We start from the raw sequence: 18,380 nt of genomic DNA, 5'->3' as shown, positions 1-18,380 counted from the left end.
GAATTTTGGTCCACTCTTCTTTACAGATCTTCTCCAAATCCTTAAGGTTTCTTGGCTGCTCGAAGTTTCAGCTCCCTCTATAAATTCTCTATAGGATTAAGGTCTGGAGACTGATTAGGCCACTCAATGACCTTAGGTGTACTTTTAATAAACATATATATGTGTGTGTGTATATATATATATACTGTGCATGTGTGTGTGTATAGATATGTTTTCATGTGTCAGAACATGTCATTATGAGTGCTTTTAAACTTTGGTTTCACTTTTTAAATTTAGGGGCGGCTGTAATCTCACAAAATCTCGTGAGATTACAGGCAGTCCACCCAGTTATACACAGATCTCGGCAGTTCTCAGAGGAAAAACTTCTCCTCTGATCACCCGGTGAGAAGTGAAGTTCTCCGCCTTCTAAACTGGGTGCCAGAGGAGATATTTTTTCTCTGAGAACTGCCGAGAATTGAACTGAGAGAAAACTTCTCAGTTTATCAAACATACACCTTAATGTGCTGTGATCATCAGTGGATCTGTTTTCATCTAAGCTTGTCCTTTAGCGCTCTAGTATATTGTGTTTTTTTGTCATTATCTCTCCTCCCCATGGAGAGTTTTTTCGGAACAGCTTAGGACATTTTAGGTTACGTTATCCTGCCATAATTTTCAAGCAGGACCCAGATCTTTTTTTGTGAAGAAAATGATTAACAACCCCTCTGCTACTTAACTTACCAGATCGATATCTCAATATCCCAGAAGTTTAATTAACTTGCTGCTATACTGTGATTAAAAAGTGTTCCTTTAATTTGTTTTTAAGCAGTGTATTTTTATTTGTTTATTTTTTTTATTATTTATGTATTTTTTTTATTGTTCTTATAAGAATGCCTTGTGATTGTAGTGACAGGTCCGATTTATGAAAACATCAGGTGAAATAAGGGGTGCATGGAGGGGAAGCCCCCCTGCATGCAGGGTCTACCATTGACCATGTAGAAGTGATCAGATGATTGTACTTTTTCCCAGATCACCTCTGCGTAAAGCACAATTTTTGTGAATGATTAAAATAATTCACCTGCTGTGGGTTTGTTTCACGGTAACACTGCTACACCAGTGAAAGTGAAAGGCTTAACCACTTTAGGACCGGAGGATTTTCCTGCTTTACGCCCAGGCCACTTTTTGCGATTCGGCACTGTGCGACTTTAACTGACAATTGCGCGGTCATGCAACACCATACCCAAACTAAATTTACGTCCTTTTTTTCCCACAAACAGAGCTTTCTTTTGGTGGTATTTGATCACCTCTGCGCTTTTCATTTTTTGCGATATTAATAAAAAAAAGCGACAATTTTGAAAAAATAACAATATTTTTCTACTTTGACAGTTAAAAAATATCCAATATATTAAATTGTTGTCATATATTTAGGCCAAAATGTATTTAGCTACATGTCCTTGACAAAAAAATGCTCAATGAGTGTATTTTTAAACGCTTTAAGACCGGAAGATTTTACCCCATTCCTGACCAGGCCATATTCTGCGATTCGGCACTACGTTATTTTAACGGACAATTGCGCGGTTGTGCAACGCTGTACCCAAATTAAATTTATGTCTTTGTTTTCCCCACAAATCACCTGTGCGATTTTTACTTTTTGTGCTATAAACAAAAAAAGAGCGCCAATTTTGAAAAAATAACAATATTTTTCACATTTTTTTATATGAAATTCCCCCCCCCAAAAAAATAAAAAATAATTTTTTTTTAACATTTTAGGCCAATTTGTTTTATGCTACATATGTTTGGTAAAAAAAATCGCAATTAGCGTATTTTGATTGGTGTGCACAAAAGTTATTGCATTTACTAACTAAGGGAAAGATTTTTGTCATTTTTATTTATTTATTTTTAACAAGTAATGGTGGCGATCTGCGATTTTTTTGCGGGACTGCGACATTGCGGCGGACAGATCGGACCCTTGACTGACATTTTTGACCCTTTGGGGTTACCAGTGACATTACTACAGTAATCAGTGCTATACATATGCACTGTTACTGTAATAATGACACTGGCAGGGAAGGGGTTAACTTTATTGGAGAGGGAGGGGTTAAGTGTGTCCCTAGGGGCGTGATTCTAACTGTAAAGGGATGTGGCTGTTTGTGTAACAACAGAGAAATACGATCCTACATAGCAGGACCATATGATCTCTGCACTTACACAGGGGAGAATGACAGGCGGCTTTGTTTACATCAGGGAGAATGACAGGCGGCTTTGTTTACATCAGGGAGAATGTCAGACGGTTTTGTTTACATCAGGGAGAATGACAGACGGCTTTGTTTACATCAGGGAGAATGACAGACGGCTTTGTTTACATTAGTCGCCTGCCTTTCTCCCTCTCCACCCGACGATCGCGAGTGACCGGCGGACATCGGGTCCGTCGGTCACACGCGCGGGGGGGTCCGCGAACAAGCGGGGGCGGAAGCGCGCCTCCAGCGGCGCGCGCTCGCCCCCTAGAGCCTCACAGGCTTGTGATGTACCCCTACGTCACTTTGCCTGTGATGGGCTGACTGCCGCCGTATATAGTCGTGCGGCAGTCGGCAAGTGGTTAAGCAGTGTATTTTTATTTGTTTATTTTTTTTTATTATTTATGTATTTTTTTTATTGTTCTTATAAGAATGCCTTGTGATTGTAGTGACAGGTCCGATTTATGAAAACATCAGGTGAAATAAGGTGTGCATGGAGGGGAAGCCCCCCTGCATGCAGGGTCTACCACTGACCATGTAGAAGTGATCAGATGAATGTACATTTTCCCGGATTACCTCTGCGTAAAGCACAATTTTTGAGAACGACTAAAATAATTCACCTGCTGTAGGTTTGTTTCATGGTAACACAGCTACACCAGTGAAAGTGAAAGGATTCATCATGCCTGTAATTTAATTAATAATCATTTATAGTGGCCACCAATCAACTCTTCCAGGCCTCCCGTCCACATCAAGTGAGGAGTGATCTCCAATGGGTACTACAGAGGGTAAGCTAGAACCCTAAGAGCAAAAGAAAATTGGCTTACTGTGGGGATGGAAAGGCTGTGTTAATTTTGTTAAAACAATTTTTATTAACATTCATTCTTCTTTTATAGCTTGACACACAATAACTTGCACCATTCCTGCACTGACCTGGCATCTGGAATAAGGAATAACCAGACTGTGAAGAAACTTGACCTGTCTCATAACAGACTGGAAGGTCCTGGCTTCAGGGAGTTGATGGCGGCTCTGCCAACAAGCCAGATAGAGGAATTACGGTGAGTGTAACAGAATGATAGAACCAATAATCTGAGACATCTTTACAACCGTTTAAAAACAGAAATTCTTTATATTCAACACCTTCAGATCAGAGCAATTTTTTACACAAAACGATACCATGGTAGTGTACGAGTCAAATGTCCAAAATGTCTACAGTAAGTGTCAGAGACCAATAAAAATTCACATACCATGCGAGTAATAGTTTTTCCCTTTTCCACTAGAGGGAAAAAAACATACACGAGGGACTGAGGAGAAGCATGCCGAAATTAGGGTCAAGTTCAGGAAAAAGAAGGGGGGGGGGGGAGTTCCACAGCCTATTACCCAGAGGGGTAATTCTATACGGTAGGCTCATGTAGTCTTGGAGTCTCTGTAGATGAACCAAGGGGTCCAGATTTGAACTGATTTATCATTTGATCTCTCAGGTCAGTTGCTACCTGCTCTATTAACTGTGTGAAAGATACTTGGGCTAGCCATTGCTCAGTAGTAAGTGGAGAAGAATCCCTCCGCATGGCTCGTATGCAGGCCTTAGCGGCACTGAGGAGGTGTTTGAGAAGAGAATTTTTGTATCACTTTCACTGACTTTGGGGTAACGTGTTGAGTAGGTGCAGCGTGGTGTGGCACACAGAGTCCCAACTGGCCAAAAACAATTGTAAAAAAAAAGCTCAACAGTACAAGCAGGCCTGGTAGAGAGGCTTACAGGACCAGGATCATTTACAACAGTGTAGGGTAGAGACAGCGGTATGTAGACTCAGAGTTGCCGACAGAGTCTTCCACGAGGAGCAGAGTGTAGCATGACTGGTCCAACCCAAAGGAGAAGCCTCCTAAGAAGGTAGACGTAGATCCTGCTCTCTTTCTACTCCACCAGAACCTTTCCCTATCGCTAATGCTGTCCCTGACAAATGGGGAACCTGTCCCTACACTAGCCACCCACATAGTCTGTGGGGGGAGTCTTAAATAGACTCTTCCTGACCCAAGATGGCCATCAGGGTCACATGGGACAAAAGCATCCAACTGGATCACTGTCCCTTGTGACTGAGGAAGTATAGAAAACCCCAGTTTACCTCCACTTCCTTTTTTGACATTGCAGTCCAGCATCAGCTGCAGTAGAGAATACAGAGTGCACCTGCCTACAAATGTGCAGTAGGCGTGCTGCTGTATGAGACACACTCATCACCCTATAAATCATAGTGGCTAGTGGCTACTGCCATCCAGAAATTCTGTAATGTAGGACATTCTCAAAATATGTGTAGTAAGGTGTCCTACACCCGGTGACTTCTGCAGCATAGAGATGGTATATGGGGATCAATTTTATGTAAGAGCTGTGGAGTTTTATACCAACTTGTCATGATTTTGTATCTAGCCAATCTCTGTGCTCCTTAGTCTCTGGGGTATCCAGGGGCCATAACAGAGAACACCCAGAGCTGCAGCCCTCCCGAGAACATCCAGAACATTGAGTCCCACGCAGCCACCTCTAATACTGAGCAAGGACCATTTGTCATACACAGTCCAGGCATCACTCTCCCCACACACACATAATACCACAGAAAACCACCACCAAAACTGGGAGCTACTGGCCATTGCATGTGTCTGCACCATCATATTGGATGATGTCCACACAGTCTATGCCATCCATTCTCTTGGTAAGTGTTAGCTATGGAGGCTTTTTGGGCAAAGATAAGTAGTAAAACCTTGGATTGCGAGCATAATTCGTTCCGGAAGCATGCTTGTAATCCAAAGCACTCTTATATCAAAGCAAATTTCCCCATAAGAAAGAATGGAAACTCAGATGATTTGTTCCACAACCATTTATTCATAAATCCTTCAATTTATAGTCCATATAAAAAGATTATAGCATTGTGATAGGTTGTGTAACCATAAAATGTCCATCCAAAAATAGCCGCTTCCACAAGGGGATTGGAAGCAAAATCCAGCAGGAGCCACAGAGTATCAAAGAGAAGAGGGGCGCCTCTAAGTGTAGCAATATGGTTCCATTTAATGAAGGTACAGCATTTAGCAACTCACATGGTTAATGAATAAAATAGGCACATCTAAGTATGCAGGCATCCGGGGTAAAGCTGTCCACATAGACCATCTTCTGCACCGCCTGCTGCCAGTCTGTAATCCTGACCGGGAAGACCACCCTGCAGTAAAGCGATCTGAAAGCGAGGGGCAGCATGGAAGGGATGACGTAGATGGCGGTGCGGAGGATGGTCCTATGTGGACAGCTTTAGCCTGGATGCCTGCATCCTTAGATGTGCCTGTTCCAATCATCAACCATGTGAGTTGCTAAATATTGTACCTTCAAAGTGGGTTACCTGAAATAGCTCCCGTGTAATTAGGGCATGCAACTTGCAGTCATTTGCACTAGGGGGGGACTGTGGCATTCCTAGGACAGGTATCAAAGGGCTAGGGGCTGGAGAAAGAGTTGAAATTTTAAAGAGAGACGTGATCACTAGGATGGTAGTCCCTGTGACTGGATGATCCATTATAGCACTGGAGTGAGGGGGCAGGATCTTGGCCCAAGGTAGGCCTTTGACAGATAAAAGGATTGTTGCAAGGATTACTGTTCTTTGAGTACAACAGTCTCAGAGTCTTGTAATGTGGATCACTGCACGGTATTTGACCAGGTCTGGAAGCCCTATCTCCCCCCTGCTTTGGCAATGCCAGGGTGGTTCTGTTCCTGCTGGCCTTTTTCCCCTTCTAAAGGTAGAATAGTAACCTGGTCCTCAAGCCCCCCCAGGACGATTGGCAGAAGTTTAATTGGATGTGTCTGCAAGAAGTATAAAAAGCTTAGTAGTAAATTAATTTTCAGGGTGCTGTTCCACTCAAACCAGGTAAAAGCTTCTTTGTCCCATTTCTGGAGGTCCTTCTTAACCTCCCTGGCGGTATGATTCTTTTGGATTTTAGGTGCTGAAAGCGGTACCATTATTTTGCATGCAATTCTTGTGAATGAGCAGCCCAAACCAACTGTATACATTTATTATATATATATATATATATACAGTTGGTTTGGGCTGCTCATTCACAAGAATTACGTGTATATATATATATATATATATATATATATATATATACATATATGTATATATGTATATACGTATATATATATATATATATATATATATATATATATATATATATATATATGTGTATATATATATATACGTATATATATATATATATATATACATATATTTACATAAAAAGTACAGTAAAACTGCAGGAAAGGGCACTGGGGGGCAATGTAATGTGATTTTATTTTATTTTGAACGGTATCAGTGTGTTTGGTGCATTTTACATTTGAATTTGCCGCCGGTTCCACCCCCCGGCGGACGTCACGTCGCCGGAGACGGAAGCCGGGGCTCGCAGACGATCGGGAGGAAGCTCCGCCGCCGCACACCGCCCGTGTTCTTCGCTGGATCCCGGAGAAAAGGTAAGTAAAACCTCTACCAGGATCCAGCGATCTTCTTAGCGCTACCCCGAGTGTGACTCGGGGTTACCGCTTTTGGCTCTAAAATTTTACCCCGAGTCACACTCGGGAATACCGCTAGGAAGGTTAATAGTTTTCATTAGTGGAGTAAAGTTAACCTCAAAGATTCTATTTAAGTGTATTGGTATATTTGTCCCTGGATATCGAATATGTGATTTGGACCATCAGTTTCATTTGCTATGATTTTCATGGAGTCTTAAGGGCCATACACATGGGCTGAACATGTGGCAGTATCGGCTGGTTCAATAGAAACCGGTCGACATTCGGCCCATGTGTACCGCAGCTGGTCCGACAGAAACCAACCTTTCGGCCGGCTTCTGTCAAAGGGGCATGACTGAAAAAAGTCTGCCGATTAGCATCCGATCAGTGCTCTCAGCCAATGGCTGAGAGCGCTGACCAGTGTGTTCTGGCAGGGGGGCTGTCCCCCTGTCAGAAAAAAATAGCTCAATGGGGGAGATCGCTGTACTAACGTTGGACAGTTACAGTGGGGAAAATAAATATTTGATTCCCTGCATATTTTGTAAGTTTGCTCACTTACAAAGAAATGACGGCTCTATAATTTTTATCATAGGTGTATTTTAAATAATAGAAATCCAGAGAAAACACAAAAAACAAATGCTATAAATGAAGTTGCAGTTTACTGAGTAAAATAATTATTTAATCCCCAAGCAAAACATGACTTAGTTATTGGTGGAGAAACCCTTGTTGGTAAGCACAGAGGTAAGACGTTTCTTGTAGTTGGTGACCAGGTTTGCACACATCTTAGGAGGGATTTTGGTCCACTCTTCTTTACGGATTAAAGTCTGGAGACTGGCTAGGCCAACCTATGACCTTAATGTGCTTCTTCTTGAGCCACTCCTTTGTTGCCTTGGCAGTATATTTTGAGTCATTGTCATGCTGGAAGACCCATCCACGACCCATCTTCAGTGTTTTGGCTGAGGGAAGAAGGTTCTCCTCCAAGACTTTACAATATATGGCCCCATCCATTGGCCCCTCAATGTGGCAAAGTCAGCCTGTACCTTTAAGCAGAAAAAAACAGCCCCAAAGCATCATGTTTCCACCCCCCTGTGCTTGACTGTAGGGATAGTGTTCTTAGGGTCATAGTCAGCATTTCTCTTCCTCCAAACACGGCGAGTCAAGTAAATGCCAAAGAGCTCAATGTTGGTCTCATCTGACCACATAACTTTCTCCCAATCCTTCTCTGAAGCATTTAGATGTTCATTGGCATGACTGTACATGTGCCTTCTTGAGGAGGGGGACTCACAATGTTTGGAGGAAGAAAAATGCTGACTATGACCCTAAGAACACTATCCCTGCAAGACAGGGACAGAGGAGGGGGGGGGGGAAGACAGGGACAGGAGGGGGGAAGACAGGGACAGAGGAGGGGGGAAGACAGGGACAGAGGAGGGGGGAAGACAGGGACAGAGGAGGGGGGAGACAGGGACAGAGGAGGGGGGGTACAGGGACAAAGGGGGGGGGAGACAGGGACAGAGGGGGGGCAGGGACAGAGGAGGGGGGGACAGGGACAGAGGGGGGACAGGGACAGAGGAGGGGGGGCAGGGACAGAGGAGGGCGGGGCAGGGACAGAGGAGGGGAGACTGGGACAGAGGAGGGGGGGCAGGGACAGAGAAGGGGGGGAAGATGGGGACAGAGGGGGGGGGGAGACAGGGACAGAGGAGGGGGGAGACAGGGACAGAGGAGGGGAGGAGACAGGGACAGAGGAGGGGGGGACAGAGGAGGGGGAGGGCAGGGACAGAGGAGGGGAAACTGGGACAGAGGAGGGGGGGAAGACAGGGACAGAGGGGGGGAGACAGGGACAGAGGGGGGGGGGGAGACAGGGACAGAGGGGGGGGGAGTAAAGTAGATTGGGAATAATACCTTACCAATATGGAGTTGGTACTATTCATGAACATGTGCTTTAAACACATCCCTTACAATTGCAGAGGATGTTGCATGGTGATTAGGAACCCAATATTCACTTATGGTTGAGGCCAAGGGCACAGCTCGCTCATCAAAGATCCAGTAATGGGAGAGAGATTAATTCCAGTAAGCAAGCATAACAGTAGTGGAGCATGATGAGAGAGCCCCTGAGGGAGGATAAATTCCTCCTGAACTTTAGGCAGCATAGCTGCACTATTGTAGGTCAAGTCAATAAATGACAAGGTAGCATAGATAGCAGAATGACATGTAAAACCCTTGATACTGTATTGGTGTGCTTCCACCATCATAGAGATCAAATACATCTGCCCATCTAGAAAGGGCCAAATCCACCACTATGTCAGGGGTAAGTTTATACAAACATGGACATAATGGCATAATAAAGCCGCCCGCCAAAGCAATGTGATCAGTAGAATATAATGCAATCATTTGGATTAGCTTTAGAGTAGAGATAGTAGCTGGAGTAGAAATATACAGACCAACCAGAACCATTTCTAAGTTATCAATTATGGCATGTATGAAGATATATTTACCCATTGGGTCCAGATAAGGGTCCAAAAGTGTGAAGGACAATGACTTAGGAATCAGGACACTAACACCTCTGGCGTCAGAAGAATGGGTTGCATGGCACTAATACCTCTGATGTGAGAAGAATGGGTTGCATGGCACTAATACCTCTGATGTGAGAAGAATGGGTTGCATGGCACTAATACCTCTGATGTGAGAGGAATGGGTTGCATGGCACTAATACCTCTGATGTGAGAAGAATGGGTTGCATGGCACTAATACCTCTGATGTGAGAAGAATGGGTTGCATGGCACTAATACCTCTGATGTGAGAGGAATGGGTTGCATGGCACTAATACCTCTGATGTGAGAAGAATGGGTTGCATGGCACTAATACCTCTGATGTGAGAAGAATGGGTTGCATGGCAGTAATACCTCTGATGTGAGAGGAATGGGTTGCATGGCACTAATACCTCTGATGTGAGAGGAATGGGTTGCATGGCAGTAATACCTCTGATGTGAGAGGAATGGGTTGCATGGCACTAATACCTCTGATGTGAGAGGAATGGGTTGCATGGCAGTAATACCTCTGATGTGAGAGGAATGGGTTGCATGGCAGTAATGTCCCACCCAGGGCTTTTTAAGGCCCAGAACATTACTACCCCCTAGATGTGTTTCCCGGGGAATGCAGACTGGGGAACTATAGATTTTCAAATATGCAAAAACCAAAGATTGTTTAATCTTTCCATTTAGTCCATGGACCTTCCAGGAGATGATTATGAAAGGGGCTACAATAGATAATAAGGAGGTGAAAATAAGCCAGCCACCCAAAAAGACCTCACCTGGACCCATGGGAAGACAAAACAGCCCATTTGAGCCCAAAGCAGCCAATGGAAAATAAACCTTTTTTTTCTATTAACATTCTTTCTTCTTTTATAGTTTGTCATTTAATAACTTGCACCGTTCCTGCACTGACCTGGCATCTGGAATTAGGAAAAACCAGACTCTGAAGAGACTTGACCTGTCTCATAACAAACTGGAGGGTCCTGACTTCAGTGAGCTGATGGCCGCCGTGCCAACAAGCCGGGTAAAGGAATTAGAGTGAGTATAACAGGAATGATAACTGAGTGCTGTCTGTGAAACTTTTTTCATTTGCACTTACATCCGAATTTCCAAGATTAGCTTTCAAGGTCTTCAGGGTCCAAGCAGTACTAATATACAAAGTTTTAACAGAATGTTAACCACTTCCCTACCGACGTATAGGGAAATGACGTCAGCAGGGTGGCTTTATAGATCCGGGCGGACGCCATATGACGTCCGCCCGCTCTCGCCGCTACTGCGCGCCCCCGGGGGCGTGCAGAGCGGCGATCGGGGGTGAGGCTCGTCCCTCGGACTGAGCCCAACCCCCGATCAAGGTAAACAGCCAATGAAATTGGCTGTTTACCACATGATTGGCTGTGTCAATCACAGACGATCACATGAGCGGCTCCAGCGCGAGCCGCTCGTTCCCTCCTAAATGCGCGCGGCGATCGGGGACGAGGCTCATCCCTCAGACAGAGCCCATCCCCAATCTAGGTAAAGAGCCAATGAAATTGGCTTTTTACCACGTGACCGGCTGTGTCCAATCACAGCCGGTCACAAATGTCAACAGAGAACAGGTAACTAGCTGTTCTCCTCCTCGCACACTGATCCTGTGTGAGGAGGAGATTGTGGTAACAGCTAGTTACCAATTACAGTGCACCCCAAACATACTGATTGCCCCCCCCCCAATAAAGAGCACCTGTCACTAGCCCATCAAAGTACCCGAGTACCTGTCACCAGCCCATCAGGTACTCTGATGACAGGTACTCGGGTACTCTGATGGGCTGGTGACAGGTATTCAGGTACTCTGATGACGGGTACTCGGGTACTCTGATGACAGGTACTCGGGCACTTTGAGTACCTGTCACCGGAGTACCCGTCATCGGAGTACCCGAGTACCTGTCACCTACCCATCAGAGTACCTGAGTACCTGTCACCTACCCATCAGAGTACCCGAGTACCTTCCACCTACTCATCAGAGTACCTGACGCCTGAAGTACCCGAGTACTTGCCGCCTGCTCATCAGTACCCATCACTACTCATCAGTACTCATCACCTATCAGTACTGATCATCAGTACCCATCAGTACAGTATCAGTATAACCTATCAGTATCAGTACTACTCATCAGTACCCATCAGTACCTATCACCTGCCTGTCACCTGCCCATCAGAGTACCCGAGTACCTGTCACCTGCCTATCGGAGTACCCGAGTACCTGCAACCTGCTCATCAGTACCAGAGTACCTGTCACCTGCCTGTCACCTGCCTGTCACCTGCCTGTCACCTGCCCAGCAAAGTAGCCGAGTTCCCGTCACCCTTCATACAGCCAAAATGTCCAAGTCCAAAAAGGTTTATATACGACCTCCATTTACACCTAAATACCGGTGTTATGGCAGCAGATAGCTGCCATAACCCTGGTATTTTTTTAAACAGTGAACGGTTGGCTTTCCGATAAGTGTGGTCCCAGCGGCAGATTCGCCACGGGATCACCCTTCCGGGATGGCGGAAGAGGTGCCCCCCTCCTCCTGCCGCATTCCGGTCCTTTTCCCCGCTTACCGAACCCGCCGGCAGCGGGGAAAACGATCCGGTCCAGGATCCTCACAGACAGGATGTCAAGTGAGGGCAAGCTTGCCCTCACTCGACTCTATGGTCTTGGAGGACCGGGGCTACGGCAAACGTAGTTGCCTAGCAACCGGTTTAAAGGTCCCTTTTTTTTTTTTCATTTTATTATTTTATTTTTTTTTCTATCTTTTAGTGTACTTGTGAGATCTGAGGACTTTTTGACCCCAGATCTCACAAAAAAGAGATCCTGTCGTGCCTATTTCTATTACAAAGTCACGCAGTGCCGAATCGCAAAATAGGGCCTGGTCTTTGGGCAGCTAAATTCTCCGGGGGGCTTAAGTGGTTAAAGTTTAGTCCAATGTTGCCCATGCAAAGGATTTCACTTCTCACAGTAGAATGATCAACTGAAAATACCACGCCACCTGGCTTTCTTGTCAGCAGCACCATTGCTCTCTTTGGTCTCCCAGACTACAGGCTAGTTAGACTCTGTCAGCCTTGGTTTCGGCACCTCACTGCACAGGCCTTCTCCTGGCCTCCTAAAAGGGTTTACCAGCAAGCTTGCTCCCTCTAGAGACTTCCAGATTCCCTCCAGCTCCCTGGACCTGCCTCAGCTTTCTCGGCCCTCTGCCGACCTGCTTAGCTGACCCATCTCTCCCAGCCCTACAGGTAAGGGAATCTCTCCAACATTAAAACTTATCTCCCCAGTGGGTCACCTCTCCTGGCCTGGAGAACACCCCTATCCCCACACCAGGGCTGTGTCTCCAAATGGTAGCAACTTCAGTTGCAACTGACCATAGCTATCCTCAGCTCTGAAATATTACCTCAATATTACAGCGCTTGCAGATCAAAATATGGGCACATGTAAAACAGTGCAAACAGAAAAAGCATAAACAAAATAAAAGTCTTTCCAGAAATCTCATATAAAGTGCTTGGTGCTCCAAATTCCATATAAAGGTGCTGAAGTGCTTCATATAAACATGCTTTGCAGTGTGCCACACTCCCCTCTCGTATCCCCACTCACCAGAGAAAATGGACCCTCAGCTTTTCACGCTTGTATCTGGTGTTGGGAATACCAGCCCTCTTAGCCTCCTTAACCTCTTGCCGACCGCCGCAAGTAGATTTACTGCGGCGGTCAGCCCCGGCCAGGCAGAGTGACGTTAATTAACGTCACTAGCCTGGGAGGGTCTGTGGAGCGAGCGCCCGCGGAGGCGCGCTCCCGCTCCCGCGCGGTCACGGACCCCCCCGCGCGTGTGACTGGCGGACCCGATGTCCGCCGGTCACTCGGCGATCGTCGGGGGAGAGGGAGAAAGTCAGGCGGCTTGTGTAAACAAGCCACCTGTCATTCTCCTCGGTGTAACAACACTGATCACACGGTTCTACTATGTAGAACCGTTGATCAGTGTCCTTACTCCTCAAGTCACAGCCAATCACAGTAGAAAGCACGCCCCTAGGGACACACACAGCCCCTCCCTCCCAAATAAAGTTAACCCCATTCACTACCAGTGTATTTTTACAGTAACAGTGCATATGTATAGCACTGATTACTGTAGAAATGTCACTGGTAACCCCAAAAGTGTCAAAAATGTCAGTCAAGGGTCCGATCTGTCCGCCGCAATGTCGCAGTACCGCAAAAAAAATCGCAGATCGCCGCCATTACGCGTTAAAAAAAAAACAACAAAAATGACAAAAATCTTTCCCTTTGTTAGTAAACGCGATAACTTTTGCGCAAACCAATCAAAATACGCTTTTTGCAATTTTTTTTACCAAACATAGGTAGGATAAAACAAATTGGCCGAAAATGTTAAAAAATTTTGATTTTTACATATTTTTTTTGGGGAATTTCATATAAAAAAATGTGAAAAATATTGTTATTTTTGCAAAATTTACTCTCTTTTTTTGTTTATAGCGCAAAAAATAAAAAGCGCACATGGGATCAAATACCACCAAAAGAAAGCTCTGTTTGTGGGAAAAAAAGGACGTCAAATTCGTTTAGGTACAGCGTCGCACGACCGCGCAATTGTCTGTTAAAGTCACGCAGTGCCGAATCGTAAAATACCCCCTGGTCGTTTAGCAGCCAAATCCTCCGGGGCTTAAGTGGTTAATAGGGTCTCCAAAATGTTACTCTTGGGGCGGCTAGGATATTCACCAAGCTCAATAAAACAGAATGGTATTCATAGTGAAGTACTGTAAAATATATTTATTTGAGCAATAACACAAATTTACTTACAAGATTCAAGGTAAAAACAGGCATGAATCAATCATTAGGCTCTTCCAGGTTCGCCGCAGCTCGGCGTGTTTTCCACAGAGTGCGGAAGTGAAGTTGTTGGTTGTGAAACCAGAATTTACGTCAACGCGTTTCGCCCCTCCTCCAGGGCATCACCATGGATCTTCCTTGATGTGAGGTGATTTAGCACTTGGTGAACAGAAGCTGCAGGGTTTATATATCATTTGACACATAGCGCTAGTATTTATATGTTTTTTTATTATACTGAGCTCTGGCTTATAACGACATTAAACACATGTGCACTTACACAGGCTGCCAGCCTCCAGCAAAGTCCAGACACAGAATTGAAGGTTATGTCCCAACCAAAACCCCTGTGGAATGGAACCTTCCAACTCCAGGCCTTAATCCGGGATTACAAAACCCAGAGAAAACTCCTTAAATTCACAGTTACATAATTAAGTCAGGTTTAACAAAAGACATAAGTCCATCCAGCTCAACCAATAAAAAACAAAAAAAAAAACCCAACCCTACAATCCCATATACACAATCCTATACCCGCAGTTGATCCAGAGGAAGGTGAAAAACCCAGAGAGGCAATCGGATATTCCCTGGATTAACTTTATCAATATTAGTAATGGAAAAAGTTAAAAAGGTGCGCAAACAGGTAAAGGAGCTATCAGCAGCAACCGAAACTCAAACCTGAGTGGAGTGAAATAGATTAAGAAAAGTAATGATAAAGGAGTGAAAAGATTGCACAAACCGCTAAAATAGCAAAGTAGTCACTCACCCTGCGCTCTAATTTAACCAGAGATATAAATGTATAAACATACAAGACCTATGAGGTCTCAGCTGCTGTTATATTAAAAAAGTTATGACAAAGGTGTAATAGACAATCAAAGAACATATAAATAAATCCACAACACTAACAGCGCTAATGAATAAAGTCTGCTAATATCAATAATAAGGTCACTCCCGTGTGGGAGGGATGATGTCAAAAAATTGAGTTTTCATCACAAAACAGTTCCAGTAAGTGACAATCCGAATCCCAGGGAAAAGGGTGTGAAGGATTTCTTAATCATCCACCAAAAATCCACCAATCACCGGTGCTCCCCCCTCTCTCCTGGAACTCACCAGATTAATGATCAAAACTCTCCCTCAGAGTATACTCCGATCACCATATATATGTCTCCAAACTCGTAAGATCGAAACTCCATGTGAACCTTATTAGCCTTCATATAGAACTCCATTCATGGTAGCATGTAAATGAAGAGTAGGGGCACATAGTGTAATTCCACAACTTTAATGGATTAAAATATGACACAAATAGCCCCGCTCCCCTCAAGATTTCTACTTACAGCTCTCAGTGGAAGTCTTTACGACGAAACGCGTCAGGACGTGTGTGCGCGGTCGCCTCATACCATTGCTACGCCTGGCCACGCTACGGTCTCCTGGAGAATACGGGTCCGATCTTGTGGGGGGTCATGGAGCGTACATGTTTTATTGAATGCCTTCATTCCAATCTATTGCTGTAAGTAGAAATCTTGAGGGGAGCGGGGCTATTTGTGTCATATTTTAACCTATTAAAGTTGCGGAATTACACTATGTGCCCCTACTCTTCATTTACATGGTACCATGAATGGAGTTCTATATGAAGGCTAATAAGGTTCACATGGAGTTTCGATCTTACGAGTTTGGAGACATATATATGGTGATCGGAGTATACTCTGTGGGAGAGTTTTGATCATTTATCTGGTGAGTTCCAGGAGAGAGGGGGGAGCACCGGTGATTGGTGGATTTTTGGTGGATGATTAAGAAATCCTTCACACCCTTTTCCCTGGGATTTGGATTGTCACTTACTGGAACTGTTTTGTGATGGAAAACTCCATTTTTTTACATCATCCCTCCCACACGGGAGTGACCTTGATATTAGCAGACTTTATTCATTAGCGCTGTTAGTGTTGTGGATTTATTTATATGTTCTTAGATTGTCTATTACACCTTTGTCATAGATTAAGAAAAGTGTATGGGTGCGCTTGATATATACACAAAAATCGTCACTGTGTGAATCTCAAAAGAAAACCACTAAGTGGAAATGAAGTATAAATGTGTTAGAACCATTAGGCTCCATTCACACCAATACGACTTGTCAGCCTGACAAGTCGCGCTCCCTCGCGGTCCATTGACTGCTACAGGACCCATTCTAATAGGAACGACACAAGTCGCTACGACTTAGAAAAAGTGTCCTGTACTACTTCGGGGCGACCTCGGAGCAACTTGCATAGACTTCCATTATGTGAAGTCCGTGCAAGTCGCTCCGAAGTCGTGGTGCATGGGAATGCACAAGTCGCCCCCAAAGTAGTACAGAGTCGTGCCGCCACCAGTGTGAACCGAGCCTTATAATAATGTTTACATAAATAATGTGCAACAAAAATACAATATATTAGGCTCCGTTCACATCTAGGCGTTTTTGGGGAGTTTTTCTGCTCTAGGATCAGCTCTCAAAACGCCCAACAAGACAAATCCTATTCATTTCAATGGCCCCTGTTCACATCTGAGCGTTTTGACGCTGTTTACAAAACGCCCAACGCTCAAAAAAGTACATGAGCTTCTTTTTTGGGCAGATTACAGGCGTTTTCCATTGGTATCTATTCAATCAAAAAACGCCTGCACAAAAAACGCCTGTAAATCGCGGTAAAAATCGCGGTAAAAAACGCGCGAAAACGCTACGCTCAGGTGTGAATGTAGCCTAAGTGAAAACACTCTCTATGTAAGGATGAATGGGTGATAAATGAACAGTCCCAATAAAGTCCATAAACTGTGCAAATTTATCTTCTTGGAGTTAAAGTGCAAATGGAGAAAGGTGCAGGTTTCACATACTCATATCCCCCATGGCACCACGTGATGTGGATAAAGTAAAGGTACCCTTACCAACTGAAAAAATTGGCATGCACTATAAAGATGACACAGACCAGTATGGCACAGCAAAATTCTTCCCACGGCTCAATCCTTCACCTCGTGTAAAAGTGTATTTGAGACTCTTACCAGATGTAAGAATATCACAGATCAGGTTGGGGAATTTTCAATGGTTTCCAGACTCTCTGCTGTCCAAGCAAGCGCTCTTTAAATAATCCTACTATGGCTCCTTTACAATAACGATGTAAACTTCCTCCTTCGGTCACTTCCGGTGTGTGTCCGCAGTGATGCTCCCCATATGAGAAAGTAAAGGCAGGCAATAGTGCATTATCTCAATGGTAGGATTTTATTAAAAGTAAAGCACTTACATGTGGGCTGGAAATGAAGGGCGAATGGATAGATCAGATGTTCGCGGTCGCTCTGCAGCGCGGACCGCGAGTAGTGACGGCGCGGATTCTCCACCCTAAGAAGGCGTCCACATATTATTCTCCTGCCTCTTTTGCAGTTTTCTCAACAATTGAGATTATATCAGGTACAGCTAACTTCAATGGAGGTGCCACTTTGTTTACACCTCTGTAATCCACAGTCATTCTAAATGTCCCATCAGGTTTCTTTACTGGGAACACCGGAGACGAGAAAGGACGGACTTTCAGCAGGTCTAAGGATCTCTACTCTCAACAGTTCTTGAATAGTCTCCCCCATTTCTTTGTGGCCTCCAAAAAGTCAGTACTGCTTGAGACAGACTGGCTTCTCTGGTGGAGGAATAAAGACAGGGGTCCATTTTGCATGGCCTCTGACCACAGCCTTCACTGCCCTTACTAGATATCCTTTATCAGGATAACGGAATGTGATTTTACCCCATTCAGTCTGAATAGACTGACTTTGAAGTACATCCATCCTAACAATATTTTTGGGTAATTCTGATACTAAACTTGTCCAAAATCCTGGTTCCTTCTCAAAAGCCAATTTCACCCGTGTCCTAACTGTTGGTGTGGTTTACCCTCCCAAACCTTCTACATGAATCACTTCTTTGTGATGGGAAGGATTTCCTTGCAAAAGTGTAACTTGAGCTCCAGTATCAACTAAAGCCATCACATGTGTAAGAGAAGATGATGTCCCCCACAATACAGTGACAAGTGCAAAAAGGCATCGGCCTCTTGCTGTCACTATCCGTGCTGCCATACCTCCCAACTTTCAAACTTGGGAATGAGAGACACTTGAGGGAGGCAGAGACCTGCGGCGCACTATGCGCGCTGTGGAAAAAAGTGGGTGTGGTCGAATTTCACAGTGAGAGGGGCTTAAAGGGCATGGTTAAACAAAATCCAGGCTTTGGATATATGCTGGAGGGGCGCTTTGGGAAGAGAGATGACTTGGCTAGAGTGTGGGGTGGAGGGGGGGGG

The 18,380-nt window shown here is 44.7% G+C and overlaps 1 protein-coding gene across 5 annotated transcripts in view; it reads left to right on the top strand.

The window, feature by feature from the left end:
• The window catches only part of LOC309567674 (NACHT, LRR and PYD domains-containing protein 3-like), a 97,313-nt gene that overhangs the window by 65,329 nt on the left and 13,604 nt on the right, over positions 1–18,380 (top strand). For 4 of the 5 annotated variants that reach the window (XM_082273110.1, XM_082273109.1, XM_082273106.1 and 1 more), the window contains 2 exons: positions 3,104–3,265; positions 10,140–10,301. In XM_082273110.1, coding sequence (XP_082129236.1) covers positions 3,104–3,265; positions 10,140–10,301 — 324 coding nt within the window. The remainder of the gene's footprint in view (positions 1–3,103; positions 3,266–10,139; positions 10,302–18,380) is intronic. The other variant, XM_082273107.1, reaches the window with a different exon arrangement.

The sequence above is a fragment of the Pelophylax lessonae genome, assembly GCF_965119305.1.
Source record: "Pelophylax lessonae genome assembly, chromosome: 1".
In the NCBI taxonomy this organism is placed as follows: domain Eukaryota; kingdom Metazoa; phylum Chordata; class Amphibia; order Anura; family Ranidae; genus Pelophylax; species Pelophylax lessonae.
This window is presented reverse-complemented; position numbering and strand designations above follow the sequence as displayed.